At 41.7% G+C, this 20936-nt stretch overlaps 1 protein-coding gene across 1 annotated transcript in view; it reads right to left on the bottom strand.

Moving 5' to 3' along the window:
• HCN4 (hyperpolarization activated cyclic nucleotide gated potassium channel 4) overlaps positions 1 to 17705 on the bottom strand; it is a 119176-nt gene extending 101471 nt beyond the window's left edge. The window contains exon 1 of the mRNA XM_072147826.1: positions 16658 to 17705. Within this exon, the coding sequence (XP_072003927.1) occupies positions 16658 to 17304 (647 nt within the window). The 5' untranslated portion in view covers positions 17305 to 17705. The remainder of the gene's footprint in view (positions 1 to 16657) is intronic.
• Between the last annotated feature and the right edge of the window lie 3231 nt (positions 17706 to 20936).

Genomic DNA, 20936 nt, shown 5'->3' on the forward strand with positions numbered 1-20936 from the left:
GGGGAAGGGGAAGAGAACAGCATTCATATGAGCAGTGGCGAAGGACACCTGTTGAGAACCATAATCCATTCCCTCGTGAACAGGCCAATCCTTTTTGGTGCAGGATGACCTCCAGAAACTCCCACAGCATTCTACTGAAGGTCCCCTAAGCGTCTATTTTTCAGAGGTATAGAGGGTTTTGTAGCCATGTGCCAAGGAAACTAGGTGAACCTAGCCTGAGGCAAACTATAGAAAGACACCCCTTCTAGTCAAATAGTTAATAATCATTTGAGGTACCCATGTATCATGAAAACGTGGGTCAGTTTTACAACAAGTGAACAGAATACAACATGCTTCCTGTTGTATTCTATTCATATCATGTTCATATCTATGGGGACGAGGTAGAGTAGTCGAGTACAGTGCAGAACTATCAGTGACTTGGTGTCATTCACAACAGGACGAGCTAACATTTACAATGCTACCGCTAAAATTCCACAGGTGTCCCCTTCCTTTTAATATTTTTATTAATGATCTCACGGAGAGTTTACACCATATGTATGTTGGAGTATGGGAGTTGATGAAAACAGAAAATTTTCCATTTATTGTCAATATTAATCAATGTTATTCTCCTCCACATATAATATATAATAAAAGCTGTGCTATCTTTTCCTTATATATAACAGAAATATGACAGTAGAGACCATTTAATGCAGACAAGGTGTATGAGATCTGGTGGAAACAGAAGGGCTTCATCAATATTACAATAAAAAAATACAAAGAAAACACAAAAAGGAGTAGAGAATTGGCATTTCTGATATTAACTGCAAAAAAAAATTGATGCAGGATCCGATTTGGACAAATTTGTGCATTTTTATGTAATAAAAAATATATGTATTTTAACACTTATGGAATGTTTATAACCACATAAAAAAGAGGAACAACACACAGAAAATAAGGGATCCACATAATGTCACAATGTATTATAACAAAATATATTTGGTGACTCATCAATCCTACTACACTGAATCAAATAGCCAAATCCCCTAGTATATATTAGCAGAAATCCTGCTAGGTAGACAAAATCAAACAGGGCTAAGCAATAAAGACCAAAGGAGTCGATCCCTGACACAGGTTTCGCATAGAACGCTTTGTTATACCCTTGAAATCCTTGGGTCTATTCTAGGCTGAGTTATATATGTCTGTTTCTCAACATTGTTATAGGTATTGATTAAATATAATAATATAATATATTTTTCCCTCCTTTTTTTAACTTATGTTATTCTCCTCTATAACAGAAAAAAATGGTGGGATATCACACGTAGATGAGCATAGAAGGGGGCCTGTTATTGTTTAATGGGCAGTATTAAGAGAGTAATAAAGATGGGGGCATTATGTATAATTTGTATGAAAGGAGAAAATTTTGTAATAATAAAGGGTGTAATAAATATGGGAATATTAAATGAAAGAGGACATTATTACTATATAAACGCAGGAATGTATTTATATTAGGGTCATTATTTAAAGAAAATCTACCATTTAAAATTGACAAATATACACTACACATATGTACCTCTTGGCGTCTTCTCCCCAATGCTGGGACGTATCTTCGTCAATCTTGACATGGCAAGTACTTGCTAAAAAAAAGACTTTTAAAAATATGCTATTAAGCCAGGTGCCCCAGGCTAAAAGTTATGCACACCTCTGTTGCAATACTCACCTCCTCTTCTCTGCTGGAGCCTGTTGACGTCACACAGGAGGTGTGCATGATTATGAACCAAGAGGTGCTCTCTGTACATAACATAGAGCGCCCGGCACTCTCAGCACATAAATATGAACACCTCTTGAATGATGTCATTGGGCTCCAGCAGGGAAGAGGAGGTGAGTATTACGGTGGAGGCATGCATAATGCAAATAGCACCCAAGCATATTTTTAAAAGTTATTATTTTGCAGGTATTTGCCATGTTAAGATTAACAAAGATATGTCCCAGCATCATGGAAGAAGACACCGACAGGTATGTATGTTTTGTGTATAGTTGTCAATTTTATATGGTAGATTTCCTTATCAAAAGCAAAATTATCTATATCTGGGCAATATAGAGAAACATTACTTGTATTGGGAGAAGTTTTTTGAATATTATATATTTCATAATTATGGTAGCTGCACATTCCAAAGATACATTTACTAATGTATGGTGGTAGTATAGGTATTACTCGCCTGGGGCCCATTTAGATGGCTTTTGAAACCCCTCCCTCCCCCATGTGGCGAACCCCTTGCTGCTCCTGTGCTTTGCCAAGCTAATACATGTGTTGCAAATCAGATATAAAAATCTGGCACAACTTGGATAACACTAGTAAAGGCGGTCCCCTACTTAAGAACACCCAACTTATAGACAACCCCTAGTTACAAATGGACCTCTAGATGTTGGTAATTATTTGTACTTTAGCCCTAGGCTACAATAAACAGCTATAAGTTATCAAAGGTCTCTGTAATTTAGCTTTATTGTTAATCCTGGTTCTTCTGACAATCCAACATTTTTAAAATCCAATTGTCACAGAGACCAAAAAAAATGTATCCGGGGTTAGAATTATAAAATATACAGTTCCGACTTACATACAAATTCAACTTAAGAAGAAACCTACAGAACCCATCTTGTACATAACCGGGGGACTGCCTGTAGTACAAAAACAGATAAACAAGAATAGAACTAGGCTAGAAATCTTGGAGACATCACTTGGAACTTTTTTTTTACCAAAGACAAATCATGTTTGTATGGAACTGACCTACAGTAGTGTATTGTCACATGGGCGATTTGGGCTGTAGCCCGGGGCCCAAGCCTTCTAGGGGGCCCATGGCCACCCAATACGCCCACCAATTTTTTTATTCAGAAGATCCCTCACCCATGAAATCCTCATACATCTTTTCATGGTCTCTTTACACAATTACACAAAAACCATTTCAGGACCTTTAACCGCAAATTGAAAGCAGGCAGAAGGGACACATCCTCCATTCCCCAAGAAGCTTGATGTAGGAAGTGATTCCAGACTTCCAGGGGTCTATAATATTCATATAGGGCCCATGGCAGTCTTAATCTGCCCCTGCTGGCCTAACATATTAATGTTGATTAGCCCTAATATAAGATAACATAGTTCAACATAAAAAAGGTTGTAAAAAATCACTGTTTGCACTTAGCTAATTTTATAACTTCAACATTCAAATGAAACAAAAAAAGAGTTTTAAGCAGCTGGCAAAAAGGTGCTAGCAATGTGCTAGCACATCATTCATGCACATCTGAGAAAAGATAAAACATTTCATTAAGAACTATTACTAGGCCGTCTGCTGCAACCTGTAGAAAATGCAGTAATATCATCAACTGCTCCTGAAATCAATAAAGAAAAATGAGATTACTATGGGAGTTTGGCCAATTAAAACTTGAGCGAATTCTATTCTTGAGAAATAGCAATTATTATGTGAAGGTTGACAGTAAATTTGGTCTATGATGAAATTTTCTTGTATAAACTACTTATGAATAGTACCGTATATACTCAAGTATAAGCCGACCCGAGTATAAGCCGAGACCCCTAATTTTACCACCAAAAACTGGGAAAACCTATTGACTTGAGTATAAGCCGAGGGTGGGAAATGGATTGGTCACAAACCCCCCCAGTATATAGCCAGCCAGCCCCCTATAGTATAGAGCCTGCCCCCAGTAGTATACAGCCACCCCAGCCTGACCCCAGTAGTATACAGCCATCCCAGCCTGCCCCCAGTAGTATACAGCCATCCCAGCCTGCCCTCAGTAGTATACAGCCACCCCAGCCTGCCCCCAGTAGTATACAGCCTGCCCCCAGTAGTATACAGCCTGCCCCCAGTAGTATACAGCACTGCCCAGCCTGCCCCCAGTAGTATACAGCACTGCCCAGGCTGCCCCCAGTAGTATACAGCACTGCCCAGCTTGCCCCCAGTAGTATACAGCACTGCCCAGCTTGCCCCCAGAAGTATACAGCACTGCCCAGCCTGCCCCCAGTAGCATACAGCACCGCCCAGCCTGCCCCCAGTAGTATACAGCACTGCCCAGCCTGCCCCCAGTAGTATACAGCACTGCCCAGCCTGCCCCCAGTAGTATACAGCACTGCCCAGCCTGCCCCCGGTAGTATACAGCCCAGCCCAGCATTAAAAAAAATAATGAACTTACATACTCGGGCGGCGCCTAGTATGACGTCAGCAGCGGCGCCCGGGAGAGAGCAATGGCGGCGCCCAGCGCGATGTACAGGACACAGAAGACGGGCGCGGAGGCCAGAAGAGGACCCGCGCGGACATCGGGGGAGCAGCGCTGCAGATCGGGGCCACCGGAGGGTGAGTATATAAGTTTATTTATTTTTTAAGTATTTTTAAGATACACTTAACTTTTGATTCGTGTATAAGCCGAGGGGACGTTTTTCAGCACATTTTTTGTGCTGAAAAACTCGGTATATACGGTAAATTCTGAATTAATACATGCAGTTTCTTGAGACAAACCCTGCAGTTGATACAAAAATTATACTAGTATAAGCTAGGTTAAGCCCATGCCCCGGAACTTTTGGTCTATGCCCCGGGTCAGCAGTACACTTGTCCCACTGTCTGAGCATCTCTGCCCACTCTCATCACTATCTGCATCCTCAGTCATCAACTGTCTGCATCCTGAGCACTGTAGTGGAGAATTCAGATGTCACATTTACCACTACAGGGAGCAGGAGACACTGACTCCATCACAAAGTGTCTCCTGCTTCAAGCAGCTTACTACAGTGCCGGGAGCAGGAGACGTGAGATGATGACCTCACCGTGCCCTGTCCCGCCATGCACCGCAAGCTGACTACTATTTTTTGTGTGTTTTTGTTTTTTTACTTTGTTGTGTTAGGGGAAGGCACATTGAGGGGGCTGTAGGGAAATTGCTGTGGGCTGTGTCGAGGACATATCTGAGGGCTGGGGGGTATATTTGTGAGGGCACTGGGGCACAGTTCTGGGGGCTTTGTGGCACAATACTGGGGACTGTGGGTACATTACTCATGGCTGTGGGGACAAAACTGGGGGCTCTATGCAGGACATTACTAGTGATTGTGTGTGGATGTTACTGGGGCAGTGCAGAAATGACTGTGGGCACATTACTGGCAGCTGTGTGGGGGACATTACTGGGGGCATCAAAAAGTGTCACAATGTAGAGCATGTATGAATACTTGAGGACCAAACCATTGGGATGTGAGAAATGGCCCCCATTACCATTTTCTAAAAAAGGGGTGTTAAGAGTAGGGAAAAGGAGGATCAGTGCCCTCTGCCAGAGTTATGCTCTTCTGTGCATTCATTCCCTACTCGAGCCAAAAGCTTCATAAATATTGCTCCCCCTAATAAAAAATTACTATTACTATTGTCTAAAATTTCTGCAAAGGTAGACTAGACAGATGCATATGGAAACAAGATTTATCGGTGTGTCTAGTCTACTTTACACCTTCTATTTGTTGGCTTAGTTAATGGCAGTTTATTGGCAGTTTTCCTGGCTGTGCATGAGGAATTGCTATTTCTACCCTCTGACGCTGGGAGGGGCACAAATGACGCAATGAATGGGGCCTGCAGTGGTTGTATATAGGTTGTATGGCATTCAGGGCTATTTACATCAGACAGTTCCTGTGCTGTATATACTAAAAAGGGCTGTCACCAGAGTGATTTGCCAGCTCTTGATAGATTCCCCCTCCATATGTCAAAAGTTTGACACACAGGCATGACTCAGAACAATCTTAAAACTTGTTAGGTGTGGTGCAATTATTTTAGCCAATTATTTGACAGTTTTAGTATGTTTCATGGGATATAGCCCTATAGATAAGGGCATAGTCAAGTCATTTTCAAGTGGACGGTTTAAGTTCTGTTACTTCCATTAACAGGAATCATACAACTATAAGAGTTGCTGACTGCAGGATTGTTAATGATAACTGTTAACACTATGGCCAGTTCAAAAAGAATATTGATAGACAATTGACTAAGAATTGTTTTATCAATAATACTTTTAAACCGAAATCTTATTCACACAGAGAGTCTAACAAGTAGAGAAACAGCATGTGCATATTTGCAACATCTTAATGGTTTTAAAGCTACAATACAGCATATTTACTTAGGCTTCGCCCCGCTCTGCGACACACACTTTTGTCATACTTTTTTCTTCAATGGGCAAATGGCTTGCACAGGTATTTAAGTAGCAGTTGTCTTGTGATTGTGTCGCACACAACCCTTTTTTTTTGGCGCAGCTGTGCTGGCTTCCATGCGACGTAATATAGTGCTGTCAGACGATCCGACCGATTCGGACTGAGCTCGGGATTTAACTTTCAAATTATGTCGCAAGCCCTAGCACTTAGGTGCCCTACTGAAAAGATGGTGACCTTTGTTGGACCTGAGCGGGGAAGCGACACCTTCATGATATCGGGCGCACGATCTTAGTGAATCGCAGCACAGTGCTTTCAGACAATGCACTTTCTGTGAGTTCCGGTGATGGGGTAAGTAAATGTGCCCCATTGGGGGTCATTTACTAAGGGCCCGATTCGCGGTTTCCCGACGTGTTACCCGAATATTTCCGATTTGTGCCGATTTCCCCTGTATTGCCCCGGGATTTTGGCGCACGCGATCGGATTGTGGCGCATCGGCGCCGGCATGCACGCGACGGAAATGGAGGGGCGTGGCCGAGCAAAAACCCGACGGATTCGGAAAAACCGCCGCATTTAAAAAAAGAAATGTGTCGCTTGGGACACACTCACCTTCACTTGGTCCGGGTCGGTGAACTCCAGCACGTTCAGATGCTTTTCAGCGCAGGAACTACCTTGATGAATCCCGGCCGGACCCAAATCCAGCACAGAGAACGCGCCGCTGGATCGCGAACGGACCGGGTAAGTAAATCTGCCCCATTGTGTCTATCAATATTTCTGAGATGCACGAAGCTCAGATTAGTTCAGTTACCACACATATGTCCACTTACAGCATCTTCAAGTGGACACAACTTCAATTATTTCTGTCACAAAGTCTTTAAATGGTGAGAGATGACAAATCTGTGTTGCTTTCTTATACACCATCCTCAATAGAGAAGTGCTTTCAGGTCTTCATCAGACTTCACCAACGGAACAGAAAATACCCTCAAATGAATGTTAAATGTTAAGGGTTCTTATTCAGTATAACAATGGAAAATTAAGTGTTGTAGCCAAGTTCTGCAAAAGTTCACAGAATGCATTTCTGAAAACTGAGCTCCTTTTTATTTCCCATATCAAAGTTGTATCAAAGGAGTTCATTTTCTCTAAACAGCTATACCTCTGATTGCCCTAGAAATCATCTGATCATGGACCCAAGAACATCCCTAACCAATTCTTATTATGAGTATTCACTCCGTTGCCCTTTGCTATGTGCAATCAAAACCAATTTCTTGAAGAACTAGCATAATACCGTATATACTCGAGTATAAGCCGACCCGAGTATAAGCCGAGACCCATAATTTTACCAACAAAAACTGGGAAAAACTACTGACTCAAGTATAAGCTGAGGGTGGGAAATGCATAGGTCAACCCCCCCCCAATAGTATACAGCCTGCCAGCCCCCATTAGTATACAGCCTGCCAGCCCCCAGTAGTATACAGCCTGCCAGCCCCCAGTAGTATACTGCTTGCCAGCCCCCAGTAGTATACAGCCTGCCAGCCCCCAGTAGTATACAGCCTGCCAGCCCCCAGAAGTATGCAGCCTGCCAGCCCCCAGAAGAATACAGCCTGCCAGCCCCCATGTAGTATTTAGCAGCCCCTAGTAGTATACAGCAAGCCCTTAGTACTATAGCCACCAGTAGTATACATCAGACACCAGTAGTATACATCAGCCACCAGTAGTATACAGCAAGCCCCTAGTAGTATACAGCAAGCCCCTAGTAGTATACAGCAAACCCCAGTAGTATACAGCAAGCCCCTAGTAGTATACAGTAAGCCCCTAGTAGTATACAGTAAGCCCCTAGTAGTATACAGCAAGCCCCTAGTAGTATACAGCAGCCTCTAGTAGTATACAGCAAGCCCCTAGTAGTATACAGCAAGCCCCTAGTAGTATACAGCAGCCCCTAATAGTATACAGCAGCCCCTAATAGTATACAGCAAGCCCCTAGTAGTATACAGCAGCCCCTACTAGTAGTATACAGCAAGCCCCTAGTAGTATACAGCAGCCCCTAGTAGTATACAGTTTGCCCCTAGTAGTATACAGCAGCCCCTAGTAGTATACAGCAAGCCCCTAGTAGTATACAGCAGCCACTAGTAGTATACAGTTTGCCCCTAGTAGTATACAGAAGCCCCTAGTAGTATACAGCACTGCCCCTAGTAGTATACAGCAGCCCCTAGTAGTATACAGCAGCCCCTAGAAGTATACATCAGCCCCTAGTAGTATACAGCAGCCCCTAGTAGTATACAGCACTGCCCCTAGTAGTATACAGCAGCCCCTAGTAGTATACAGCAGCCCCTAGAAGTATACAGAAACCCCTAGTAGTATACAGCAGCCCCTAGTAGTATACAGCAGCCCCTAGTAGTATACAGCCAGCCTGCCCCCACGGACCTTAAAAAAATAAACTTAAATACTCACCCTCCGATGTTGGCGCGGCTTACTGATGTCCTCGATGTCAGCGCGCCCCGTCTTCTTTCTTCTCCGCGGCTCCTCTTCTCTCTTCTTTCTTCCGGCATGCACGCGGCCATGTTTTCTTCTAGCATGCGCATACTATGACGCGGCTGACTTCATAGTATGCACGGTCATGAAGAAAACATGGCCGCGTCCATGCCGGAAGAAAGAAGAGAGAAGAGGAGCCGCGGAGAAGAAAGAAGACGGGGCGCGCTGACATCGGGGACATCGGTAAGCCGCGCCGACATCGGAGGGTGAGTATTTAAGTTTATTTTTTTTAACTGGGTAATTTTTTTTCCACAATAGTTTTTCAGCACATTCAGCTTATACACGAGTATATACGGTAAATTAAATCCAAGCCCAAAATACACATTTATCTCCATGGTTGCAAAGTGGACAACCATCTAATAACCAATTGTTTATTGTTTTTCAAAATTTCTGTCTTATCAAATTGCATTTTTTTAGCTTTATAGTTATTCCAGGTAGTCTATATTTCCCCAAACTGGAAATTGAATAATGTGTTGTGTACAATTACCAGCCTAGACTGTTTTGTGTAACAACTCGCATAGACAGAAGTTATTATTCATAATTATACATGATTAAATGCATAGTTAAGACAAATAGAACCTAAGTGCTCTAGTGAAAATGGCCCTTCTAAAAACAGTACAGGCGGTCCCCTACTTAAGGACACCCGACTTACAGACGACTCATAGTTACAGACGGACCCCTCTACCCACTGTGACCTCTGGTGAAGCTCTCTGGAGGCTTTACTATAGTCCCAGACTGCAATTATCAGCTGTAAGGTGTCTGTAATGAAGCTTTAATGATAATCCTTGGTCCAATTACATCAAAAAATGTTTAACTCCAATTGTCACTTGGGCAAAAAAAAAAATTTGTCTGGAGCTACAATGATAAAATATACAATTCCGACTTACATACAAATTCAACTTAAGAACAAACCTACAGAACCTATCTTGTACGTAACCCGGGGACTGCCTGTACTGGTAAAGAGAAATAAAGCTGACCATTTGTAGTGTAACTTTTATTATTGTACTGAAAACTGACAAAATATAAATATTTAATTGTTCCAAGAATTTATAATCCAATGTCAAATCTCCAATGTCTAACAAAGCTGTTGCTGAAACACCTCATTTTATCCATAATTTTTTGCCTATATAGCTAGAGGCCACTATACAGTTACAAAACATAATTTTACTTCTATAAAAGTGTATGTGAAGAAAATCAATATAATCAATAGATACCTCTTTCTTCTACACTCAACTAATGCACTGTATTTTTCAGAATCCCTGCATTCACTGATAAGTAAAGCAAAACAGTTAGTGGAACTCCTCCCTAAGGAATAGGATGGGAAATAAGTCTGCTAATAGGCTAGGACTGACAATCCAGTGATGAAAAAATCTGCACTTCCCGCCCTACTTGACAGTCCTAAGCTAAATCGCAGGAACTACTGGGCAATGGTTCCTATATTTGGTTCATGCACAGAATAGAAAGACAAGAGACACAGAGAAACAAAAACAAATAGCACGGTCTGTCAAACTGAGTCAAAACCAAGATGGCAGTGAGGTACAAATTGTGATGCAATATAATAAAAGGAGGTACAAGCAAAGTCTCAGAAAACACAGCAAAAAGCACATTAGAGTATACCGATAACCAGAGTGAGAAGACTTTTCTTACAGGAATTGAATGAATTCACCAGTGAGTTAACATGGATTGCTTCCTGGATGCTTCCCTAGGGGGTTGGTCAGTCTGTCGCTTCAACTGCCACCCCAGCCTCACAGTGTAGAAAGAAGTCAATTGGGAAATATTTTGGTGCATATTAATATTTAAGGAAGGTATAGCTTTTCACCTTCATTTTAGTGCATTCCATCTGAATTTCCAATTATATATTTACTATACAGCCTTTTGTAACTCAAATATAAATATACCGTATATACTCAAATATGTGCTGAAAAAAACTAACTTGGCTTATACCCGAGTCTTTAAAAAAAAACCTCTGTACTCACCTTTCCTTCGGCCCCTGCAGGTCCTCTTCTTGCTTCAGCTCCATCTTTGGGTCCCTGCGCAATGCACCCACACTATGAAGTCTGCTGCTTGGTGACACAAGGACTGGTGACGGTGCCGGCGGTGCACATGCAATGACTGTGCCGGCAGCACACGGGAACCTGAAGACAGAGTACTATAAGAAAGAAGAGGACCTATGGGAGGGGGGTGGTGGTGAAAGGTGTCAGAAATGTGAGTACAGAGTTTTTTTTTTTTTTAAAAGCTAGGCATACTCGGGGCAGGGGCTGATGGCTATTTACTAGTGGGCATGTGCTAGCTATATACTAGGGCAGTGATGGCGAACCTTTTGGAGACAGAGTGCCCAAGCTACAACCAAAATCTACTTGTATGTAGCGAAGTGCCAACATGACAATTTAAGCCGTAACTTATTGATTCCTGCTGCATCACAGGTTTTAATCGTATTGGGGTCCTGAGTTCACCAATACAATAGAAAGATGGAGGATTGTAGCTTCCCTCCAGGGACCCCTGAAGAGGAAGAATCAGGGTCCCCAGAGCAGGAGCTCCAATGACAATCCATCTCTATCCACACCTTCTCGCGCCTCCTGTAGTCCTGGCAGCCAAGGATGTTGCTTTAAAATAGCGCTGAGCATGGTGCGTCCTGGGCTGTATTGGATCACAGGAGAAAGCCTTGAGTCCTAGCTGGCAAACTCTATGTTGGGGTGAAGGCCTGGGTGCCCACAGAAAGGGCTCTGAGTGCCACCTCTGGCACCCGTGCCATAGGTTCGCCACCACTGTACTAGGGGCAGGGGCTGCTGGCTGTATACTAGTAAGCATGGGCTGGCTATATACTGGGGAGCATGGGTTGGCAGGCTATATACTAAGGGTCATTGGCTGGCTGGGTATACACTGGGGGTACGTGCTGGCTGGTTATAGAATAGGGGGCATGGGCTGGCTGGCTTCATACTGGGGGACATGGGTTGGCTGGCTATATACTGGGGGGCATGGGATGACAGGCAATATACTAAGGGGTATTGGCTGGCTATGTACAACTGGGCATGGGCTGCCTGGCTATATACTGGGGGCATGGCTCAGCAGGCTATATGCTATGGGGGCATGGGTTGGCTATATACTGGAGGACAGAGGGCTGGCAGGCTAATACTAGAGGGAATGGGCTGGCCAGCTATATACTTGGGAGTAAGGGCTAGCTATCTATATACAGGCTGGAAGCTGTGACTAATATATTTCCCACCCTAGGCTTATACATGAATCAATAGGTTTTCCCAGTTTTTTTGTGTTAAAATTAGATGCCTCGGCTTATACCTGAGTATATACAGTTATGCTTTGATTTACTTGGTAATCTATAATGCTGTCATTTTAGTCTGTCCTGATAAACCTAGTCCCCTAGCTACAATAGCCACCTTCTTGCTCAAAAGGATTAGGCATTAGGCCACGGTGTGTTTATGGAGAGGAAGGGCTATCAACAGTAAATTTTGGGGAGTATGGGCTGGCTATATACTGGGGGTTATGTGCTGGCTAACTATGTACTCGGAAGCATGGGCTGGCTGGCTATATACTCGGGATCATGGACTGGCTTTATACTGGGGAGCATGGGTTGGCAGGCTATATACTAAGGGTCATTGTCTGGCTTGCTATAAGTTGTGGGACATGGGCTGGCTGGTTATATACTAAGGGGCACTGGCTGGCTGGCTTTATACGGGGGGCATGGGCTGGCTGGCTACGTTATAGGTGACATGGGCTGGCTGGCTATATACTGGGGAGCATGGGTTGGCAGCCCATATACTAAGGGGCACTGGGCATGGGCAGGCTGGCTATGCACTAGAGGGCCTGGGCTGCCTAGCTATGTACTGGGGGCATGGGCTAGCTGGCTATGTACTGGGAGGTATGGTCTGGCTACCTATATCTGGAGGCTGTGACTAATGCATTTCTCAACCTAATCTTATACTTGAGTCAATAGGTTTTCCCAGTTTGTGTTAAAATTCCTGATAAACCTAGGCCCCTACTTACAATAGCCACCCACTGGCTCCAAAAGATTAGGCCACAGTGTGCTTATGGAGAGGAAGAGACATCAACAGCAAATTCAAAGATTTCTATAGCACTTAATGCAGTCATCATTTAACTAGACAATGATGGAGATAGTCAAGTGCTTCGCTATCTCTGGCAATCCCACACAAAATTTATGAAAAACCAGCAAGCCTGTGAAACTATTGCTCCATTCAGACAGGAGTCCAAGGCTGTTCTCATAATTGGTGATCTTCAACTTATCAGTAGTAGGAAAATGCCTTTGATAGTTTACCACTTTGACATTTATCATCATTCATCAGTATGCAAGCGGTTGATATCTCTACTTCCTATTCCTCCAAGGTGCTCTGTAATTATAATGATAGTTTGCATTGAATGATTACCAACAACTATAAATTATTGATACCAAATCGTATTAAAAAATATACATTTTTTTGAAATAAATATAACATTTCAGTATATTCTAGACAAACTTAATAGTTTGAAACCAGAATGTTTTTCATAGATGTCATTCAGGTCAAAATTGTTTATTGGGAACCACCTTTAACTGTACACATAATGAGAAAAAGGTATAAAAATGAAGAATAAACACTATAAGCACAATAGTATATTAATAACTTGATTGCATATTAGAATTAAATCAATACAGACTAAAGTTAAATTTTCAAGAAGATATCTAGATCAAAGCAAACAGTAAAGTATTAATACAACAATATTAATGTTGGGCCCCCTCCAGACAAAAAAAAAAAAATCTCCTAATCCCTGAAAAATTAAACCAGTATTATGTTATTTCCAGTGTCTGAGTCAAATCATCTTTATATACCGGTAATTTAAATGTAATATCTATTTTGTATTTATTATTGCTGTGCTACACTATTATTATCATTTGGTTTCACATAATTCGAAACAATTTGGCTGGTGAGTACCCATCCATAACATAACCATCAAACTGTACCTATGGAGGAAAATCCATACTAGTATATTGCATCACAATGACGGCCTTTATGGGTGAAGCCTTAGTGAGCCTTCACTTCATGCATCAGAAGCAACAGTGTACTGTTTTCATATTTAAGTTCCAGGGACTTCTTGCATTTTATTTTAATAAAGTGAAGAAAAATTGTAATTGTCGCAATTGTTAAAGTTAAACAATGAAATCAAAATGGTTGTAGAATAAATTAGACTATAACCTATTGTGTGACAGAATAACTATTGTACGTGGATGGCTGCACAAGAAGATTACATTTTGACTGTGCTTGTCACAAACTGAAGCAAACGTTGTTGCTATATTGCATTATATGTAAGTATTTCATCTGCACCAGCTGATATGGAACTCCCTACATCTCAGTGTTTCTGTGTGAGGATAGATTATTGGTTGGTAGCAGGTCAATGTTGCACCTCTGGACATTTGACAATCAACATCTACATATAGTAGTTTTACTACTGTTTCTTCTGTATCAAATAGCATTAATAATAATCAAATATTATTGGACTTTAGCATCTGTGTCTCCATTCCTATATTTTAAGTACTGTACATAAAACCTTACCGTCTGTAATTTATTATGCTGAATAATGTCTAGTCTCATTGAAAACAGAGTAATCACTGTATTAAGATATGAATCTGGTGAGCAGTTCATAGAAATTATACTGATTACAAAATCTAGTGTAATTACAACCAAATATAGTATACCTATAGGACACTACTGAGTCAGGAATAAAAGATGTTACATTATAGTAGAATAAGTGTATGCTACATTTTAGTAATTCCATTAAATATTGAAAATTATGTGTACAAAGTATGACCTTTTACCATTCTTTTTGTTGATTTATGCTATGGAATGACCCCCAGGAATTTTTTTGTTGGCAAGCATACACATAAAATAAGAATACTATTAAATAAAGAAGATGCCATCTTATAACTATAGACGCTGAGTGACAGAAAATCTTTTCATATACGTAATGGATTATTATTTCTCATAATCTGCTAGTCTATAGTCTTTTTTGTATTAAAAAAACAAATGCATCCCTGTCTCAAACAGTGTATGTAGAAACACTTTTTCCATAAGCTAGAATGATTGCATTCTTTCTTAGAAAATGATGATCTTTAATGATTGAAAGGGTTCACTTTAAGCCTAATAAATAGTAATCAGATTTCAAGGGGTATATTTAATATCATACAAAATTCCCAAAACAAAAGAGTCCATTTCAAGGGCCATTATGGATAATGAGTAAGATTTCTGCTGAATCCTTCCCATCCATTTAAATGCCATTTAAAAGAAGCCCATGAATATTCTGCAGTAACAACTCAGCTTGTTGTTATTCAGGTACATAGGAGTCATTTCTGTATCTGAAATTTCTGTAATAATCTGCCTCATGTGAGCAACATTAAGAGAGCTTGACAATGCTCACTGATTGACATATTTACACAAGGTTTCCCTTTCTATATGCTGCCCACATTAGTTTAAAGGTTGTATGATGGATCCTGTGACTCTCAGTGGCCACTATGGCCAAGGTGGCAGACTTTTAATAGATATTTTTATTCAAGGAGGTGTCTAACCGTAAGTTATAAGTTAATAGCAGGTTGAAGGAAACAAAATAAAGCCACGCTGCCCTCTCAGAAATTACATCCTTTCCAGTTTCAATGTTGGCCTGTACCCACCAGACTCCACTTTCTGTTTTGGGAAACATCGGGATATTCCTGGATCTGCTTTGGCTCATGATTGGCTGAGCACTTGGCACTTGTGTCAAGGGGAACAAGGAAGTAATCACCAGAATGTAATAGGCAGGGTCACATCACAGGAGGAAGTCAATCAGTCAAAGTTTATTTATTTTTTCTTAAATTTATTGGGTACTTTAATATGCGTTACGTGCTTGTGGCTTTCCCTTTGTTATGTGACTAAATTATCTCCATATGAATACTCCATGGTTGGGATTAATAATCCCTTTAAATGTTTTAGTCCTTAATTCAGATTGGCCATTTTAAACAGATTGGTTCTCATGTGGAAGGCCATGGGTACAAATATCTGTGTATGTGCATCCTAATGTGTTGACATGTTCATTACCACAGTAGTTTACATGTAAAGACCCAATTTAAGCTCTTTTGCCTAATAAAAAATTGCCTTCTACACAGTTTACAACTGTTCCATTCATAAAATTCTGTAGGATACATGACTGGCAGCTAGACTGTATAGAATTACCATTTTTATTTGACAAGTGCTACACTAATTACTTATTGATGGCATCTAAATACAAGGGCTCACAAACAACAATCTTCTTAGGTATTGGATTTCTTTGAAAATCCAGTATAAAGGTACAACTGTAAATAAAGCAAATTTTTTTTACTGAAAAAAAAAGTGTAATGGAAAAATTGTGAATGACATTTAATAAATATGCCCTTATTTGAGCCATAAGATATTAGGAAATATCTCCCCTAGTTAGCCTCTTTTCCTGGTCTATTTGAAGACTTTTTATGAGAAGGTGGAAGAATGTATAGGAAATCTAAACAATGGTTAACTGTGCTCATCATCACACTTGGTATAGTAGCTCAGTGTGGAGAATTGTAGCTTATATATTGTCTTACCATACTAGGCCCTGCCTCTACAAGGATTTCTGATTTGTGGCATTTCATTCAGCATAACTATGTCTGTACTTTCAAGCAACAGTTTCCCATTCTACACATCAGTGATGAGCACTCCATCTAGGCGCTTACAAGGCAGCTAATCTGGTTTCAGAAGAGTGACTCCTTCAAGGTTACAGAGAGAAAGCAATGAGACATTGCCCCTCATCACCCATTTCATAGGTGAAACACAAGGCTTATTCTATCCAATGATGTCAATGCCTACATGAAAAAAGCACCTTCCCATCATTTGTGTAAGCCAAAAAAAGTGACTGATGGATTTCTAGGCCAAGAGGTGTAATGTAATGATAAAGCCCCAGTGACCCCACTCCTCAGAGCAGGCTGAATTGTATTACCTGAAGTCGCTATAAGGGTGAATAATCCAAAATCCTGCAGACTTTACACGATCTTGCTCTCTCTCTACTGCCTTCTGACTGCCAAACATCCGCAAGGAAAATTTGTTCACCCCAGGCTGCAAAAGCGCCCCAAACTGTCTGTGCATGAAACTAATCTGCTCGTCGTCCCCTGCAGCAGGTGAAGCCTGCTCTGCCCCCTCCACCTTTCCAGGACTGCTGTGCTGCTCCCGGGACACCGGCTGGGAAGGGCCTACACCTGCCTCTCCTGCTGTGTCCTTCTCCTCAGCAGGGCTCAGGTCCCCCTCAGAGATGAGCCTCCGTCCTTCGCTGGGGTCTGAATCATGAAGGTGCCGGCCACAGCTGGCAATGGAGGAGAGGCTACCTGTAAATCTCCTGCAGTCTCCATTGCTGCTGGCTCTTTGGGATTTGCCTACTTCAGTTTCCATAACTAGATGAGCTTCCTTTGCTCCAGGTCGTGGGTCAAGGACCTTAAGTGCTGAGGGTGATGGCAATGGTTTGAGCCTGATGCTTTTCCTCCAGGTGTCCCTCTCTTCACCTTCCTCTTCATCCATGATAGATGCTTTGGATCCAATGTGCTGCGGGAGACTGTACAGACGCTTCCTCATAGAGGGGTGCAGTCTGTCCATTGTCTGCCAGGATTATTCCCCCCACTGATGGCTTCTGTGGAATCAGCCCCTATTTGCCCCTGCCATGGGCATGTCAGCACCTCTTGCTCCCGCAGGCACACATTGACAAGGAGGTCTCAGGAGCAATCGCAGCATCCTGCCAGAGCTGGAGGTGCCAGGAGGAGCTTGTGGTCCATGTTTGCCTGTCTCTCCCCAGCAGTGAGATGATGAGGACTTTGCAGGAGGGTATGAAATGCAACAGACTGGCAGAACAGTTCAGTCAGCAGCCGGCCAGGGGAGGGACTGGACTAGGGCTGCCCAGAAGAACAAAAGGAACAAATCATAATAAAAAGAGAAAAAGAGAATTCCCTCCCTCGTTTCCTCCCTCCCTGTCTCCTTGACTCTGGCTGCTGCCCATACTATGCATACTGAGAGAAGCTGCAGCATCAGAGGCTGCTGACATCAGACTGATCACTTATTCCTCACGCAGCCCCTGCTACTGGCAATATTCATGAAGCTATCTGATCTATTGTGTTGCCATAGAAGCCTGGACTGCACACAAGGTATATCTCTTTGAGCACCATGTCCAGTGTTTTTAACACATTCCAGGCAAGGTGCTGTGACCCTATCCCCAGCCAAAGTGAGAGGTCATAAGTACACACTGATCTAAGTAGGAGATGGCTTCATTAGCTTGGTCTATATAAGTTCCTCAGAGCAAATTAGTGCAACATGGCAATGTGTATAAATAAACAGATGGCTTACTAAAAATGTTTATGTGAGTAAGCAGAAAAAGTGTCAGTCTCATTCTTTCCTACACACCATGGACCTTGGAGCAGATGTATCGCTCCTGTGAGAGCAGAATTGTCGACTTCTCTACCAGCAAAAACACAAATGCAGATAGTTTGCTAAACAGAAGTATCAATGCAGAATCTGGCAGATATTTGTACTTCAAATTTCCATAAATTACATCTTCTGGGACTCTATCCCAGACGTCTACTACCCTTCAGATTAAAAAAACGTCTACCTTTACTCTTGTGCTGCTTCAGAAGCTCCTTTTTCACAGTGTGAACCAGCTTGTGTTAACACATTTCTATATTTAAATATCCTTTTCTGCACTCCAGACAACTTCTAGTGCACGCACATATCTAAATAAATCCACATCGATGTAAATAACGTACAGCTGCCTATATACAAGTGGTTTTGTCTTTCAGGCTTTGCAGTCATAGCTTGTGATGTAGAAAAAAATGTTTTGATACAGAAATGACCCACATTTAACAGTCAGTGATGGTGTAAAATCTACTCTAACCGCATACAATGATATAGAGTGTTTATAAAAAATTATCCCATACTTTTCCTGACCTACCAACACATCCAGCACCAGACTCTGGTCCTCCCAACCATGTTTTGGCTCCATGTCTGTAGTGGTGACATGGCTGTGTAAGTGAATAGCTTCTGAAAGGACCTTTGAACCACACTTTAATTTCCGTAACCTAATTTATACATTATGCAAAAATATCATGTTGTTAAGGCTGTCAGCAGGGGCGTAACTAGGAGAGCCAGGGCCCCATAGCAGACTCCTGAACGGGGCCCCTACTGCCACAAAAATATATATATTTGTATACTCACACATTTATACATTCTTACACATATACACACATTTATACACGTAAGCGCACACATTTATGCACTGATATATACATTTATCTGTCCCAGTAGCTGCTGACCACATGGAGGAAGGAAATGGCAGGAATTAGAGATGAGAGAACTCTAGTTTTGTCGTTCTGTTGTCCCTTCCCTTTCCCCTGATATATATAATGGTGCATATCCTCCATTTTTGAGTGTGTCAGATCAGATGCCAGGGTCCCCTGACACTACGGGCCCCACATGCCTGCTACAACTGTAGTTACACCCCTGGCTGTTATTCTCGTTATTGAGAATTGATGACATAAAAAAGGAACTAAATAAAATAGCTTCTTACAAAAAATTTGTAAGAAAAAGCGTCAGCCATCCATCTCTCCATCATAAGGATCCGCCAGGAGGATTGAGAATTTACCCTTACGACAGAGGGCACAAACGTATCCCACTGTATACTTATAAAGTGGAATAAGCTGCCCAGTGCCTTCCCCCCCCCCCCCCCCCCGAAAGTGGGGTAAGGGTGGATCGTTGGCTGCAGTCAATCACTGGTGTTTCCTTATATGGTCAGTGACATAATTGGAAAACCTCCATGAGCATACACTCAGCGGAGGCCAGGGGGTGATTCAGTACTACTGCATCCATCCCCCATAGACTTGAATGGCCTCTACTCAGTATATATGTCGCTTAGCGAAAGACGTCGGAGAGTGTTAGTTTTACCGGATGCCTTAATGCTTTTTGCTGCTTTAAACTCGTTAAGAATGGCTGCTGCTAATGGTAAACTACACTCTCTCTGCCAAAGCAGCCAGCCAGCAAAGAAATACTGCACTAGATTTAATAACTAGGCTACTGACTTCCATAACTCTTCATAAATTTGTGTACACCTACCCATTAGCAGAGATGGTTTCTCCTCCTGTTCCATTTTCCACAACAGAGGAATTCAAAGGTGCCAACAATTTTCTTTGCTTCTAATGATGTGATGCCATTTACAATCAGCACTTGTTCCAAGAGACAACAGGAAATATCAAAACCTTGTTGAGTTCAGGGAAACTTACATAAGTTTGCTCTTCTTAATATTTCAGAATATTATTACTTAAAATTGTATGAAAATAATTCGTTTGAGGTCTTCCTCAATAGAGAAGCTTCAAACTGCATTGATAAAAATCTTGTCAGTACCTGGCACAGAATTCATCAGGGGCCTCTTAGTATTTAGAAACTGGAACACAATGCTCCATGATGCATGATCCCCCCTATGTTTAACATAGTTCCATAGCATGTACAATTGGGTAAAGACAAATGTCCATCAAGTTCGCCCAGGGGAGGCAAGGAACAGGGCTGAGAGGAAGGAACATAAAGCAACAAAAGGGACAAATGTGTGTACAATCACATAACATTTATGTTATTTTGCTGTAAGAAGGCATCTTGGTACTTTTTGATGTATGCTATTTTACAGGTACACATTTCTGATGGTGAAGACATTTTTCTCCAGACAGGTAGAGTGTTACCTTGCTTTTAAAAGAAAACCTTTCATATACAACTGGTTAGGGTGTCATTTGTTTGCAAGATGGATTTATGTTTTCAATGATAACATTTGGATAACTGTATCACCTTTTAATCACTTTATGTTTTTAAGGGAAGCAAAATGTAGAAAAAGTGTCAATTAAGGCATTTGGATACTTTTTTACGTTACACCGTTCACAACAGGGAATAATTATTTCCAAAATTTTGATCTGACATTTTGGGATGTGGGGATACCTAACATGTTTTTGGATTATTTTTATTGTATTTTAGTTTTACTATTATTTCAGATTCCTAAGGGTACTTGAATGCTATGGGTCCTGATCACGTAAACAGTATAATGCAATACAACTGTTTTGCAGTATATTGTCAATATACTGCATCTGCCTGCGGCAGACTGTAATATCTGTCATTGAGTGACAGATCAATCGAGGGACTGTGGGTAGGTGAGCCTAGTTAGGGCTTTTGGAACTGAAAATGAGTGTAAATCTCTGAATGACAAG

Source organism: Engystomops pustulosus, chromosome 4 (genome assembly GCF_040894005.1).
Source record: "Engystomops pustulosus chromosome 4, aEngPut4.maternal, whole genome shotgun sequence".
NCBI lineage: Eukaryota > Metazoa > Chordata > Amphibia > Anura > Leptodactylidae > Engystomops > Engystomops pustulosus.